At 41.9% G+C, this 17144-nt stretch overlaps 1 protein-coding gene across 1 annotated transcript in view; it reads left to right on the plus strand.

Moving 5' to 3' along the window:
- The window catches only part of Thegl (theg spermatid protein-like), a 36267-nt gene that overhangs the window by 8936 nt on the left and 10187 nt on the right, over positions 1–17144 (plus strand). Inside the window, exons 3-5 of the mRNA XM_013008927.1 lie at positions 4583–4648; positions 9197–9325; positions 12330–12467. Coding sequence (XP_012864381.1) covers positions 4583–4648; positions 9197–9325; positions 12330–12467 — 333 coding nt within the window. The remainder of the gene's footprint in view (positions 1–4582; positions 4649–9196; positions 9326–12329; positions 12468–17144) is intronic.

The raw sequence follows: 17144 nt of genomic DNA on the forward strand, positions 1-17144 counted from the left end.
CAGCACCACATAAGCAAAAAGAAAAAAGCCAGAAGTGGCACTGTGGCTCAAGTGGTAGAGCGCTAGCCTTGAGCTGAGGGACAGCACCCAGGCCCAGAGTTCAGGCCCCACGACCGGATCCCCCCCCCCCAAAAAAAGAATTAAAACCTTTGCCAGGCACAGAGGCTCACACCTGTAATCCTAGTTACTGAAGAGGCTGAGATCTGAGGATCTCGGTTCAAAGCCAGCCTGGGCAAGAAAGTCGGTGAAACTCTTAACTCCAATAAACCACCAGAAAACTGGAAGTGGCGCTGTAGCTCAAGTGGTAGAGCACTTGGCTTGAGCTAAAGAGCTGAGGGACAGCGCTCAGACCCAGAGTTCAAGCCCCATGACCGTCAAAAAAAAAAGAATTAAAACCTTTTACATTCTTTTGTTTCTGCACAGGAACATAACATGATGTTTAGTTAACACAATTCCTGAAACAAAAAGGAAACCCATGTGCTGATTAAGATAAAGCTGGTGGGGAGGGGGGCGCATGGCTTAATGGTAGAGTGCCTTGCAGGCATAAAGCCCTGATTCAAATCCCAGTACTACCAAAAGTGGAAAGAAATGAATTAAGACATGTAGGTTGGAAATGTGAGGTATTGGTAAAAAATTAGCAAATATTAGAGAAATTAATTCCATTGAAATAACATCCCAGTTTACAAATTGCAGTAGTACTGATTACATGGTTGGTAGTCTTGCATAAAATACCACAGCTAGGAAACCCCATTATTTTTCTGGTAAAAAGACAGTAGTAAGGGGAATCTTGGTGCAATCTGAAGCTAAGTTATCATAAATGATTAATACATGAGGTCCTATCTGAAAGCATAGCTTTCTCCACCTCTGAGTCACTTTCAAGTCACCTCCCTGGAGAGTGGCCCAGGCAACAGGAGTTACTCACATGCAAGGCTGCTCTTGTGGGGAAGAAGGATGGAGGTGTTCTGTCTAGCAACGGACAGTGTCTTCACTGTGTGCACATGATGCCTGGGCGTGATGCCACGGTTGCTCAATACCATTGCAAAGCTGATGCCAAACTTTTCACAGCCGAAGATTCTCCTGGTTAGGTTGTGAGCAAGCTATGCTATGAACACAGACGTGATTGTGTCTTTTCAAAATGTTGGGATTCATTGAATACCCATACATTTACAAGCTATGTCAATTTGATCAGCTTTAATTCACCAAGTACTCCTGGTTTTATTTGGTATTTGTGGCTCTTGGCAATCGCGGGTTCTTCAGTCCTAGTGTTAATTACTAATATTCACTCTCAGATCACACATTTTTTTTTTTGGTCAGCCATGGGGCTTGAACTCTGGGTCTGGGTACTGTCCTTGAGCTCTTCAGCTCAAGGTAAGTGCTCTACCACTCAGCTACAGTGCCACTTCTGGCTTTCTAGTAGATAATTGGAGATAGGAGTTCATGGCCTTTCCTGTCCAGGCTGGCTTTGAAGTATGATCCTCAGATCTCAGCCTCCTGAGTAGCTAGGATTACAGGCATGAGCCACTGATGCCAGGCTCAGATCACACATTTTACTTCATACACACACACACACACACACACACACAAGCACAAGGCCCTGTGTCTAACATAGCCAGAGTCCAACATAGTTGACTTTCTTTTCTTTGCATCTGGAATTAGAAATTAGATAGCTTTTTAATTTAACTTTTTAAGGTAACACATAATGATCTGTTTTAATTTTGTACACAACTGCCAACTCTATTAATATAAGAACAGGTTTTTAAGATGGTCATCCATTTAGTCTATTTTCTATGCATTCTTTATGGTTTGAGATTTCTGAAATAACATCTCATATACAAAGTTTGCTTCAAAATGTTTTAAGTCAATTTAATTAGAATTATTTATGGCACCTGCTATGGCTTTTACCAGATGATTATCACACATTGTCATACTAGCATTATATCATACTTACATTAAATCATATGTGCTACAGACTCACTCAGAAAGATTAAAGAGGATACAGGATTTAAATGGCTGAAACAGAGGCACAAGCAGACACAACTGATACAGACACAGAGAAAGGACCAGATAAAGACGTTTATAATTAGGGGCACAGGTCTGTTAGCACTGAGTTGTCAAATGCAAGTAGGATGGTAGGTAGTTCTTTTTTTTCCCCCTCAGTCTTGTACTTGCCAGTGTTCTACCACTGAGTCACACAGCCCTAGTCCTTTTGGTTTTAGTTCGAGTTTTAAATAAAACACCACTAACTTTGCTCGGGTTGGCCTCCAACTGGAGTCATCCCACCTCTGCCTCCCAAATAGCTGAGATTTCATCTGTGTGCCACTACGCACTCAGTTGGCAGGCAGGTGTTTTGAGGGTCAATTGGAAGTAGGCTGTGTGTCAGGAGAAACTGACCTTGAGCTGGAATCCAGGGTCAGAAACAGAAGTACTGTGCTGTGGTGATCTTCCTGGACAGGGTTCATGCCAGTGATCTGGTGTCAGATCAAAGTGCCTGCCATATCTCAGTCTTGAGGTGCTCCTCCTTTTACAGTCCTCAGTAAAGGTGGTAGCAGCTGGTGGTATGGTGGCACCGCTAAGACAAGGCCATAAAATGTGAAGTAAGTCAGTACTGAAAGCTGGGGGTGACACTGTTAATTCAACACCATCAGAAATCAATTCTGATGAAGGGATTTTTAGCTTGCTCTTCTGAGCAAATGGCTCCATTTTGTGAAAGTGAAACCCTGGGAGTTGCTGACTATTAAGACCCCCCCTTGGCTCCTCCCACTTTCTTAGAGGTGCTCCCTGGTGCATGTGTCATTTCATTAAGAGAGCATCTCTTCACACCGGGGGCTGCAAGTGCTGCAGGAGGGCCACGGCTATTTCTATGAAGAGTTTAAAGCCTGTGAAGGAGCTCAGGCAGGTGTGTGGAGAATGCTTTTTCCATCACCTGACCACTAAAGCATTTGCACTGACTACGTCACTGGGCCTCTTGCTCCACTCCCTCACCCCAAGTAAGCTTCTCAGGACAGCTATTTGACGGACATGTGGCAGAACTGGACCTTCAGAGTCCTCTGTCTTTGGGATCTGCCTATCTATAGTGATCTTTCTGACACACAGGAGGCTTAGCCCCTAAGGGAGACCGGTGGCTCCTGCAATTCTGGGCACAATTTCAATTCAGGGATGCATACTACTGCAATATAGTTTTATCCATAGCGAGATAATATATTTATTCTATTTGTCCAATTGTTCTGTCTGTTTTTCAGTTGGCTCTAAGATGTGGTGGGAAGAACTAAACAAAAAAGATCCAACCTGATGATTATTAGGCTCCTCAAACTCCAAGTACATAACTAATTACAACAGAAGCTAGAATCACATAGGAGCTGTGTTTGCCTGAATTAAATAGACAATGCTGCAGTAAAAATAAGATACAAAGCTCCTAATGATTTAACATAATGAAAGTTGATTTCTCCCTCATGCTATAGTTTGGTGTGAACTGGTTGGTCTTCCTCTACCTTGAAGCTCTGTTATTTAGACTATGTGGTTTCCAAGTAGCACTTTAATTCATGGTCAGTGAGTGCGACGGGGAAAGAGAAAGGTGAAAGGGAAACACTAACTCTTAAGCACATTGCTCAGGTGATCCCCAGTACCCCTGCTGAAGTTGGACATGACTATGTTCATGGCTCCAAACTACCACAAAGGCAGCTGGGAAGTGGGTGCATGGAGAGTGCAAACTCCTGTCCCAAAGCTGAGCACCCGTGCTTAGGCCTGTAATCCCAGCTACTTGGGAGGCTGAGATCTGGGAATTGCAGTTCAAAGCCAACCTGGGCAGGAACGTGAGATTCTTATCTCCAATTAATCACACAAAAAAATCCTGAAGTAGAGTGGTAGTTCAAGTGGGCTCAAGACAGAGCCCTGGCCCTGAGTTCAAGCCCCAGGACCAGCACAGGTAAAAGAAAAGAGGAAAAATTTGACTAGGAAATGTTCAAGAGAGCAGAGCAGAACATGAGAAAACTGATTGGTGCTAAAGTATATGTCATCCTTTCAGAGCTTCATCAAAGCCAGACTTTGTCTGAAACTGTATAAGATCTTCACAATCCAGTGCCAAAAGTCATCTACAAAGTAATTTCATAACACAGTTCATTTTTTTAGAGATGTGGCTTAAAGGGCAAAGTGCTTGCCTAGCAAACATGAGGCCTTAGTTCAGTCCTCAGTACTGCAGAGAAACAAAAGAAAATAGAAACTTTCAAAACCAAACAACAGGCTATATGCCCTATTGTGTATTAATGTTCCTTTCATTAAATATTATATCAATCATTTTAGAACTGAAACTCTTTGGTCCACATTATTTTGGGGCACTTTGAACCTTTCAGAATTCGAATTAAGCAATTAATTATTACTTTTTTGCAGTATTTGAGTGCAAACTTAGGACCTCATGCTTGCTAGGCAGGTGCTTTACCACTTGAGCCACACCTCTAGCCTGGCCCTCTGTAGATTACCTCAGATTCACTACTGTCCTTTTCCTGTAGTATGCTTTGAGCAAGAGTCATCTAATGTAATCATATTTCTTAACCACTCTTTTAAATTAACCAGCTGATATATTTTTTAGTTCTTTTTCTAGAAAAAGAATCCAAGCTCTTTCTAGGCCTAAAAGACAATGGGGAATTCCAGATCGGTAAGATGATTTTATATGGTCTTGTTGTTATGATTGTACTTGTTACATCAAGTAGATAAGTATTATTCCTACCTGCCTATTAGCCCCGAATCCCAAGTGTATCCATCCAGCTCTACTAGTGTGGATCTACTTAGTCAATATTGCCATCTTGGCTGGCTCAGACCATGGCAGGCTAGTCCTCATTCAGAATTATTAGCATCATCTGGGGAGTGATGCTAACTAATGAAGCCTGGATCCCATCCCCGGAAACCCTGATATAATTGGTCTGGGTACAGCTTTGGAAGCATCCAAAACTTCCCAGATGCTTCTAATTAGCAGAAAAGCTCAGAATAACTGCGTCAATGTGTGATTCCATGCTTGCTACAGATCCTGTAACACCCGCTCCTGTTGACCTGAGCTTTGCCTACAGCTTATCTGTTCTTTGGGCCTCCATTCTTCCATGCCTGCCCATAGGACACTCAGTCTTATCTGGCCCCTGAGGAAAGCCTGAATATTTAAGAGCAGAAAATGTAGTTCCCATGGTTACCATTCTTTCCCTAGTTCTGAGTACACTGCAATAGTCTGGTTCAGTGGTTGTAGTTGAAGAACCAAAAGCCCTCAAAAGCCCTTAGTTGGTATTAAGGTTCACTTTTTGTGTTGTATAGTTTGCTGGGTTTTCACAAGTACATAATATAATGGATTCACTTTGTGTGTGTGTGTGTGTGTGTGCGAGTGCGCGTGCGTGCATGCATGCATGCATGCCATACTGGAGCCTGAACTCAAGGTCAGGATGCTGTTCCTTAGCCTTTCAGCTTAAGGCCTGGTACTTTACCACTTCAGCCACATTGCTTGCTTTTGCTAGCCTCATGGACTTTCCTGCCTGGGGCTGGCTTCTAATTATGATCCTCAGATCTCAGCCTTGTGAATAGGATTACAGGCATAAGCCACTGGCACCCTGCTTCATGGATTCACTTTTGTGGTATTATACAGAATACCTTCCCTGCCCTAAAACTCCTGTGTGTCATCTATTGATTATCTTTCTTCCCTCCTGCCTTGGTACCCACCAACCTATTTCCAGTCTGCACAGTTTTGCCTTTTCTAGAATGTTACATGGTCTGAATCATATAGTATGGTTTCAGAGAGGCTTGTTTAATTAGTAATGGGCATTTAAGTTTTCTCCATGTTTTCACGAAACAACTGCCCTTTCCTTTTTAGTGCGTGTTCCATTGATCCACTGTATGGATGAACCAGTTTATCCATTCACCTCTTGAAGGGCAGCTTGGTTGTTCCTAATATTTGGCAATTGTGAATAAAGCTGTTATAAACATTCATGTATATTTGTGTAGACACGTTTTCAACCTCATTTGAGTAAATATCTAGGATGTGAGTACAGTTGCTGGGTCCTATGTTAGGAGCATATTTAGGAAGGAAGTGTTGAATTATCCTCCATTCTTACTAGCAGGGTGGGAGTTCCAGTTGCTCCACATCCTTGCCTTTTGTGTTGTCAGCGGATGTTACCCATTCTTACAGATGTGTGGTGGCATCTCATTGTTTTAATCTGCAATAACCTCAAGATATCACATTAAATATATTTTGTTCTTATTTTCTGTTTTCTTTGGAAAGGTTTCCAGCTCTTTTGTCCATTTTTAATGGAGTGATTTGTTTTCTTATCATTAAAATTTGAGTGGTTTGAATTTCTTTATATATTTTGGATACTGTGGTGTGTGTGTGTGTGTGTGTGTGTGTGTGTGTGTGTGTGTGCGCGCGCCAGTTCTAGGCCTTGAACGCAGGGCCTAAGCACTGTCTCTGAGCTTTTTTTTCTCAAGGCTAGAGCTCTACCATTTGAACCATAGCTCCACTGCCAGCTTTTTAGTAATTAATTGGAGCTAAGAGTCTCTGGACTTTCTGGCTTAGGCTGGCTTTGAATCACAATCCTCAGATCTCAGTCTCCTAAGAAACCAGGATTACAGGTGTGAATCACCAATGCCTGCTGGTTACATTTTGTTTTTAATAGGATATATGTTTTGTACATACTGTTCAGTTTGAGACTTGTCTTTTCATTCTCTTTGCTGTGTTTTATTTTTTACTAAACCAACTGACAGTTTTTCTTTGTATGGTCTATGCTGTTGGTATTGACTCTATATACCAATTGTCAATTTTTTTTTTGTTTTGGTTGTGGGGCTTGAACTCTGGGCCTAGGCACTGCACCTCAGCTCTTCAAGACGAGTGCTCTACCACTTGAGCCACACAGCACCACTTCCAGTTATCTAGTGGATAATTGGAGTCTCATACTTTCCTGCCTGGGCTGGCTTTGAACCATGATCCTCAGATCTCAGCCTCCTGAGAAGCTAAGGATTACAGGCATAAGCTACCAGCGCCAGGCAAAAGGTGTAGCCCAGGCTGATCTCGAACTCATGATCCTCCTGCATTATCCTCCTTGTTGATTACCAGTGTGCACCACCACAGCCGGCTGTATTTTAAAAATAGTTTTCTTCTATAAGATGTTTTATAGTTTTGCGTTTTGCAGTTGTCTGTATTTTTATTTGGTTGTACTTTGATTCCTTTCAGCGGGGATTTTTAGTTCTATGTACATCTTGCACATATTTCAAACATCAATGGCTTGTTGTTGCTATGTAAGAACCCAATATACTTAGAAAAAATTTAACATATCACACAACATTAGTTTTATCTAAAAACTGGATTTTTTTAAAGGTTACTGTTTTCATTTGCTTATGTTGGAAGATTAAAACATGACTTTTATATTTGAATTAATGCATTTAGCCAAAGGCTGATTTTAAACATTAAGAATATAATGCACACTGAATTCTCTTTTCCTTCATGGACAGGAACTACACATAGAGTGAGGAGAGGGCCACATTGGCAGACATGCATAATGATACCACTGTAGCTATAAAAACCTTAGGACAATCCTTTCTTTCCCCTATTTGAAACCAATAGAAGAATCGAAGGAATGAATTAATTTAGAAGATATAACAGTTAAGTAATTTACCCTAGTGGACCAGCTTGTAGGTACTAAAACTGGGATTTGAGTCTGCACCCATTACCCACAAAACCTATTTATTACTACTGCATCACTCTGACTCAGCTTCTTGCTGATTTGTTGCAGGTGAGATACTCTCAGATTTATTTGAGATCAAGCTGACTTTGAACCATCATCCTCAGATCTCAGCCTCCTGACTAGCTAGGATTATAGGCATGAGCTACCAGTGCCCAGTGGAACTAGTGATATTACAAAGTTGAAAAACAAATAAAAATAGCTGGGCTCCTTTTAAAAGGGCAAAGTCATTGAGTTGGCCAGACTAATCACGTGCCACCTCAGCAGACGGAGGCTCCTTGCTGGGCATTCTGGGCCTTCCTTGCCCATTCTAGCAGTGTCACCTTCCAGCATTCCTCTCACTTCTTCCACCTGTGCCTGGCTTAAGATGAATGTTCTGTTTCGCATAATACCCCCAACATGGACTAGCCTTCATTCCCCTGGCCTGAACCATTTGCTTTCTTCCAGGAAGTCCCTGCTGAATAATCCTGCACTAGTTTGCCCTTTTTTCTTCCCCCATGCCCAGCAATCACACCTATTTCCCAGAGCTTGTGAATAACTGGGCTGATGCCTACAATGCTCTTAGCAGAAAATACTCCACAATGGTAGCTGTTAACATTATTCCATTACTACTTTTTGCCAGGCACTGGTGGCTCACACCAGTGAGTTCTAGCTAATCTGGAGGCTTAGATCTAAGGAACAGAGTTCAAAGCCCTCAGAGCAGGAAGTCCATGAAATTCTTATCTGTAATTAACTACCAAGAAGCAAAAAGTGGAGCTCAAGTCCTTGAGCACCAGTGCCCAGGCCCTGAATTCAAGCTGCAGAGCGCACACACACACAGACACAGACACACACACAGACACACACACACACACACACACACACACAAACACACACACACTCACACACTGCTGTTTTATTTTCTGACTGCCTAGAATGGGTTTCATCCAAAAATGGGAGAAGAGTAGAGGTTGGTAATAGGCCTGTTTTATGTAACCTGACTAAATTACTGTTATTCCAAACAACAATAATAATCTTACCCCTACAATAGGTTCCTTTTTGTTACCACTTTCTTTTCCCTAGTACTCAAGACTTTGTGCTTGCTAGGTAAATGCTTTACCACTTGAGTCATGCATTAGTCCTTTCTCTTTGAGTTTTCAAATAGGCTCTTGCATTTATGACCGGTCTAGTCTGTGCTGTGATTTTTCTATTTATGGGATGGCAAGTGTGCACTACCATGCCCAGGCTATGGGTTGAGATGGGGGTCTCTCAAACTTTTTCAAGGGACTGGCTTAAATTGTAATATCCTCCTGATTTTGCCCCTACATTAGAAATATAGGCATGAGCCATCATGCCTAAATGGTCCCCACTTTTCAAGATCGATAAGAGTCTTATTTCTATCTTAGTTTGTCTCTTTCTGGTGCCTGGAAATTATAAAATCATCAAGAGCCATTTCTAAGATACTCATTTGCAGTGGATTTTCTTTTTACTATTTTATTTCTATGTCTTAAAAGATGTGTGCTTTGGGGAAATCAAGATCCCATCCGTCCTATTTCTAAGCATGCTTTGAAGGCTCAGCTAACAGAGAGACTTGAGAATCTTGCTCAGCCCAGGAAAGCTTCCCTCCGTTATGTACCCAACAGGTTAGTGCCTACCTGTCATCTTGCCCAAACGCCTTAGGGAAAATGAACACAGAACCCAGGGCTTTTTTCTGAGACCCACAGATCCTTCCATCTGCAGACAAAATATATTAAGGATTAGAAGATCTATATATATTTCCAGTTTATCCAGAGCAATATCTAAAATTTAACCTTGTAGGATTGTATATTTCTTAGGCTTTGCCAATGAGGTTTAAAAAAACAAAGATGTTGTAAAGAGAACCTGAGGTTTTTTTCTTTTTCTTCTATCCTGTTTCTCTCTTCTTCTGCAATGTAAGATATATTATTTATCTTGCATTTGTTTTTCTAGTGCTGGTGATTGAACCCAGATCTTCATGTACACTAGGCAAACACTCTACTAATATCCAGTACCCTGAAATAACACTCATCTCAACCATGTATCTTTTTCATCTCATACATTGCATTTCTAGAAGTTCAACTGATTGATAGAGGAATGGCTCAAGTGGTAGAGCACCAAGCATGAGCACCTATAAAGATCTTGAGGTTATTGCCCCAGGACTGGTGTGTGTGTGTGTGTGTGTGTGTGTGTGTGTGTGTGTGTGTGTGTGTGTGTGTGTGTGTGTGTGTGTGTGTGTGTGTGTGTGTTCTCAGGACCTGGGGCTGTCCCTAAGTTTCTTTTGCTCAAGGCCAGTATTCTACCACTTGAGCCACAGCTCCACTTACAGATTTTTCTCAATAGTGTAGTTTATTGAACATAAGACTCTCATGGACTTGTCAGCCTAGGCTGGTTTCAAACTGTGATCCTCAGATCCCAGCCTCCTGAGTAGCTAGGATTTAGGCGTGAGCCACAGGTGCCCAGCTCAATTGGGATATTTTCATGTCTTTTTCTACTTAACACCCTTAATGTTTTCTCTACCTTCCTGAACACGTGGAATATAGTTGTGATTGCTGCTTTTTCTTTTGTGCTGGTACTAGGACTTGAACTCAGAACGTAGGCACTATCCCTTAGCTTTTTCACTTAAGGCTCTACCACTTGAGCCATAGCTCCACTTGTGGCTCTTTGGTGCTTAGAGATAAGAGTCTTATGGACTTTTCTATCCATCTTTGAACTTTAATCCTCAGATCTCAGTTTCCTGAGTAGTTAGGATTGTAGGTGTGAACCACCAGAGCCCAGCATGATTGCTGTTTTCACTTTTTTTTTTGTCGGTCATGGGGCTTGAACTCTGGGTCTCAGCACTGTCCCTCAGCTCTTCAGCTTAAGGCAAGTGCTCTACCACTTGAGCCACAGCACCACTTCCAGCTTTTTTTGTTTACATGATGCTGAGGAATGGAACCCAGGGCCTCATGCCTGCAAGGCAAGCGCTCTACCACTGAGCCACCTTCTCAAGCCCCTTTTTTCACATTTTTTATCTATAATATTATTTCTAGGTCTCTTTCTAATGAATGATCCTTCTGATACTGGTAATTTTTTTTGTCAGTTCTGGGACTTGAACTCAGGGATTGAGAGCTGTCTCTGAGTCTTTTTGTGCTCAAAGCTAACATTTTACTACTTGAGCTACAACTCTACATCCAGCTGGTAACCTTTTTTCTTTTTTTGGTTGTGGGGCTTGTGCTCGGGCTTGGGTGCTGTCCCTGAGCCTCTTTGTTCTCAAGGCAAGTACTTTACAACTTGAACCACAGTGCCACTTCCGGTATTTGAGTGGTTAACTGGAGATGAATTTCACATGGACTTTTCTGCCTAGGCTGGCTTTAACATGCAATTCTCAGCCTCCTCAGTAGCTAGAATCACAGGCTTGAACCACAAGTGCCTGGTCTAGCTGGTACATTTGAGTACTAAACATTGTGAATTTTACCTAACTAGATGTTAGGTTCCTGGATGTTTTCTATTCTTATTTTTAATTTGTTTTAGGACATAATTACACTATTTCTAATCACTTAAATCTTTCAAAGCTTGCCTTCCATTTTTGTTTTATATATTACAGTATATATACACATATATATGTATATAGATAGATAGTGTGTGTGTGTGTGTGTGTGTGTGTGTGTGGTGGTGGTGGTGGTGGTGGTGGTGGTGGTGGTCCTGGGCTTGAACTCCAGGCTAAAGCATTGTCCTTAAGCATTTATGCTCAAGGTTAGTACTCTAACACTTGAGCCACAGCTCTACTCCCACTGTTTTGGGTATTTTAGTGGAGATAGAGTCTCACAGACTTTCTTATTGAGGCTGAGTTTGAACTATGATCCTCATATCTCAGCCTTCTGAGTAGCTTGAATTATAGGCATGAGCCACCCAACTTGCTTTCTTTTTTTTTTTTTAAACACAGGCTTATTGAGATTAACTATGTTCATACAACTCACTCATCTAAAATGTATGGTTCACTGTTTAGTAATACATTCACAGATCTTGGTACAAGCATTACAAAATCTAATTTCAAACTATTTTGTCTCCCCAAAAGAAACACTGAACCTATTAGCAGCTAGTTCATGTTCCTCTTAGTCGACTCTTACAGTACCTACACAGTCACTAATGTACTTCCCGTTTCTGAATTTGCCTATTGTGGGCATGTCATAGAGATAGAATCATACAATAGGTTGTGCTTTATGATTGGCTTCTTTTACTTGTACAGGATTTTTCTATGTTGTAGCATGTATCATAATTTCATTCCTTTTCATGGCTCAGTATATACTGTATAGTTCTGCAACATTTTCTAAACCCCTCATCATTGGACATTGAATTGTTTCTGCACCTAGCAGTGGATAATGCTGCTAGCAAAGTCTGGTGTAACACACATGTAGTCCCAGAAATTGGGAGGCTGAAACAGGAGGACCAGGCAGGAGAGCCAGCCTGAGCTACATAGAAAAATCCTCTCTCAGAAAGCCAAGGGTTTGGGGTTGTAGCTGAGTGGTAGAGAGCTTGCCAAGTATGCCCAAGGTCCTGGGTTCAATGGCTAACACTGCAAAACAGCACCAGTAACAATTATTTGAATGAATGCTTGTTTCACTCACTTCTTTTCTCTTCTACCACCTGCAGGGCTCAGTATTGCTACGGCTGTGGGAGAGAGTCCGTAATTTGGAAAGTTCCCCATGCTGCATTGTTTACCAAACCCTCCAAAAGGATCCAGAAACTGGCACAGCCCAATAAATTAAAAAAACAGTATCCGCTATATAGGTAGAGTATCCTGAGATTCTCCGCAAATCCTAATTTTGTTAAGTGTCACAAAGTTGTTCTCCTTGCAGCAGCAGTATGTGCAAATTCATAAGCTGAAAGTCTACTCATGTCCCCAAAACACTAGGTAAAAAGGTCACATGTTTCCAATCACTGTAGGTACTCAGAAGATCATCAGTTGCTACATTGGGCCTCAAATGTGCTGAAGATAAAGTCTGGTGACAAGTTCACGTGTCCTCGTTAGCATCATTACAAGGACAGCTCCCTGTGGTGCAGCACTTGCCCAGCACTCATCAGGCCATGAGTTTAATTCCCCAGCACCACTAAAACAAGGAGTATCTGCAGATGAACACCATAAGTCTTCGCATTTTCTAAATTTGATGTGCTTGTATGACTATGACTTTACAGGTCAGGTGCTTTTGTCTTTTGATTTGAATACAGGATTTTTTATTTATTATTATTATTCTGCCAGTCCTGGGTCATGAACTCTGGGCCTGGGCGCTGTTCCTAAGCTCCATTTGAACAAGGCAAGCACTCTACTGCTTGAACCACAGCACTACTTCAGGACTTTTCTTTGATTAATTGAAGATAAGAGTCTCATGGATGTCAGAGTCTCACAGATTTTCTTGCCTTGGCTGGCTTTGAACTGTGATCCTCAGATCTCACCCTCCTGAGCTTGGATTACAGGTCAGGTGAAAGCCACCGGCAACTAGACTTTTTTTTTTTTTTGTCATTTGTGGGGCTTGAATTGAGGGCCTGCCCACTTTCCCAAACCTGGTTTTCTGATGGTCAACAAGAGATAAGCGTCTCATGGATTTTACTGCCCAGGCTGGCTTTGAACTGGGATCCTCAGATCTTAGTCTCCTGAATAGCTAGGATTAAAGGCATGAGCCACCAGCACCTGGCTGATTTCTCCTTGTCTTTAAAAGACAAGCTTAGGCAATACCTTAACCATGAGAGTCAACTTGTGACATGGTTGATGTGTTGGAGGGTTACAGTAAATAAAATAGAGGTGAAAGTGCTCTTGCGTACTATTCTACTCAGAACACATAAGGTGAATGTGTTCAGTATGGATGCTATCTATGCCTTAAGATACTAATAAGCCAGGTACGTGTAGCCCATGCCTATTATACTAGCTACTCAGGAACTGAAGACCTGAAGGTTCATGGTTGAAAACCAGCCTGTGTAGAAAAATTTGTCTGGCACCAGTGGCTCATGTCTATAACCCAAGCTACTCAGGAGGCTGAGATCTGAGGATAGAGGTTCGAATCCGGTCTGAGCAGAAAAATCCTTATGCGACTCTTATCTCCAATTAACCACTCAGAAATTGGAAGTGGCACTTTGGCTCAAAGTGGAAGGGCACTAGCCTTGAGCTAGCTGAGGAACAGCACCCAGGTCCAGAGTTCAAGCCTCACGACCAGCCTTTCTGGAATGGGAACCACTACCTGGCGATAGAAACCACAGTCTCCATTTTTTTCATATGATTTTCATTTGTTCATTCTGGTGCTAGGGATTGAACCCAGATTCTTGCACCATCCCCATCGGCTAACTTTTTGTTCACTGGTTTAAGATACTTGTTATGATAGCAACTATCACATAATACTTCAGAAAACCTCTTCAGCCATGTATATATTAAGTACAGTTTTTCTTCAGCTGAGTACTCTGAGTGCTTATTTTATGAAACACTTCTCATAGTTTCTCACGGACTTCTCTTTTGGGGATTATAGTTTCATATATGTGTATTAATGAGGGTTTGAACTCAGGGCCTTGCACTCTTGCTTTGCTTTTTGCTCAAGGCTGGAATTCTATCACTTGAGTCACAACTTCACTTCCAGGTTTTTTGCTGGTTAATTGGAGATAAAAGTCTCCCATCTGTCTGAGCTGATGTAGAACCTTGATTCCCAGCCTCTTACCTAGCTGGTATTACAGATGTGAGCCACCAGAGTCCTACAAATCAGCCTCTTTTTTGCTCTTCTATAAATTGAAGACTCAACAGGTGCTTGTGAGGACATATGAGCGCTCCAGTAAATAAGCACCTAGAGCGTGGTCATTGTGACCAGGGGGCTTACGCACTAGAGGGTTCACCTGCACACAGGAGCAGGCAGAAGACTTGAAGATAGGTCATTTGAGATCATCAAATCTAAAGAATTAGAAAGGAAAAATAATAATGTGAAATGAGTGGAATTTCAGAGAAATGTGTGATACTATCAGTAGTATCAATGAACTCATGGTGGAAATTTCATTCAAAAAGAGAGAGAGAAATGGCTCTGTGGCTCAGGTGGTAGAGAGAGCTAGCCTTGAGCTAAAGAGCTGAGGGACACTGTGCAGGCCCGGAGTTCAAGCCCCATGACCACCAAAAAAAGAAAAGAAAGGAAAAGGAAAAAAAAAGTAATATAGGCAGAGTGAATAGTTAAGAAATGTGGTGCCAGACATACCAAGTTCTATGAAAAGTAGTGTATCTTCACAAAATTCAGCAAGCCAGGTATAGGTGCCTCACAATCTGTCATCCTAGCTACGCAGGAGGCTGACATCTGAGGATCATGGTGCAAAGCCAGTCTGGGCAGGGAAATCTATGAGATACTTATCTCCAATTAACTACAAAAACTAAAAAAGCCAGAAATGGAGCTGTGGCTCAAAGTAGTAGAGCAATAGCCTTGAGCACAAAATCTCACGGACAATCCCCAGACCCTGAGTTTAAGATTCAAGAACAGGAAAAAACAACAACAACAATAAACCTACAGTAGTGCAACAGCAATACTCACAAGACAATATGTCAATATGTAGGAAACAAACTGTACAACGTGGTGGGGGGGAGAGAATGTAGGAGAAAAATGAGGGGGGGAGTAATAAGTTTAAGAAGAACTGTACTTGGGCTGGGAAGGTGGCCCAGTGGTAGTGTGCTTTCCTTGCATGCCTGAGGCCCTAGGTTCAATTCCTCAGCACCACATAAGCAAAAAGAAAAAAGCTGGAAGTGGCGCTGTGGCTCAAGTGGTAGAGCACTAGCCTTGAGCTGAAGAGCTGAGAGACAGTGCCCAGGCCCAGAGTTCAGGCCCCACGACCGGACCCAAAAACAAGAAGAAGAACTATACTCGCTGACACATTATTGATACCCCCTCTGTACATCACCTCCACAATAAAATTAAACAAAAAGAAAAAGCAACAAAAGAAAAGGAAAGCTCTGAGGTGAAAGAATTCAAAAGAGATCCATAACTTGCTACCTCCTAAGTAAACTCTCAAAGAGTCCAAGATAGAGGCTTTTGTGAAAACTCCAAGAGGCCTGGTCCTGGGTGGCTCACGCCTGTAATCCTAGCTCCACAGGAGGCTGAGATCTGAGGACTGAGATTCAAAGTCAACCAGCCAGACAAATCCGAGTCACTCCAGTTATATAGCAAAAAAGCCAGAAGTAGAGATGTGGCTCAAGTGATAGAGCACTAGCCTTGAGTGAAAAGGCCAAGTGAGACTGAGGCCCTGAGGTCAACCTCCAGTAGTGACAACAATACATACAGTAAAATCCTAAGTGCATAAAATCACCTGCATTAATACCAATGAGTGACTTCATACCAGAAACCACAGTGGTGAGAGGCCGTGTTGAGATGACACAATGCACTGAAAGAAAATTATTGTCTCCAGTTAAGCATCAAAGAGTACAGCTGTCGCTCAAGTGGGAGAGCATCAGTCTTAAGCAGAAAAAAAAAACAGATAAGGGACAGTGCCCAAGCCTCAAGTTCAAGCCGCACACACAGAAAGTGAATATAAGCTGGGTTCTGGTGGCTTATGCCTGTAATCCTGTACTGCCTGTACTGCCTGTACTGAGGAGGCTGAGATTTAGGATCAGGGTTCAAAGCCAGCCTGGGTAGGAAAGTCTGTGAGACTCATCTCCAATTAATCACTAGAAAACCATAAGTGGTGCTGTAGCTCAAGTGGTAGCATGCTAGCCTTCAGCAAAAGAGCTCAAGGGACTGTGCCCCGGCCCAAAGTTCAAGCCTCATGACTGACCAGAAAAAAAAGAAATATAAATAAAATACAATTCCCAGAAGTACATAGAGATTGAGAGAAGATTACTGGTTCTCAGAGGCGGAGATGGAGGTGAATAATGGAAGTTACCACAAATAGCTGTGGCCTTTCCCTTCATGTTGATTAGGACATTCTTAAATTCATGGTGATGGTTACACTCATTTACAGCTATTCTAGAAACTAGTTGTACACTCAGTAAAAAAAAATAGAAAAGATAAATTATAGTGTGTTAATTATGTTATATATTGTATGTTATATATGTTAATTATATCTCAGCAGTATAACTGAGCATATTTTGTTAATAGTTTTAATAGAGTACAATCTCCATAGTACTGATAAAACTATATTATAGCCTACCTCTCCAGGGTATTTATACATTTGAGAAAAGCTTCTTTCATATTAGATCTGTAGATTTCTTGATTAATGGGTGGGTTTTTGGTCAGGGAAAGAAAGATATGGAGTACAGCCTGTGACCATTGGTCCGTGGCAGGGAGCTATGACCAATATACCTGAAATTGCACTGCATGGGACAGAGAGAGAATGACCCTCACAGAAAGGACCTCAGTGAAGAACGGGATTTTTCTCTCTGGGATCTAGTCGGAGACTTTGATGTGTTTTCAAACAGAAGGTCCCAGCTCATCCATGATACATCATGAAATCAATTCT

This window comes from Dipodomys ordii, unplaced genomic scaffold, assembly GCF_000151885.1.
Source record: "Dipodomys ordii isolate 6190 unplaced genomic scaffold, Dord_2.0 Scaffold8, whole genome shotgun sequence".
NCBI lineage: Eukaryota > Metazoa > Chordata > Mammalia > Rodentia > Heteromyidae > Dipodomys > Dipodomys ordii.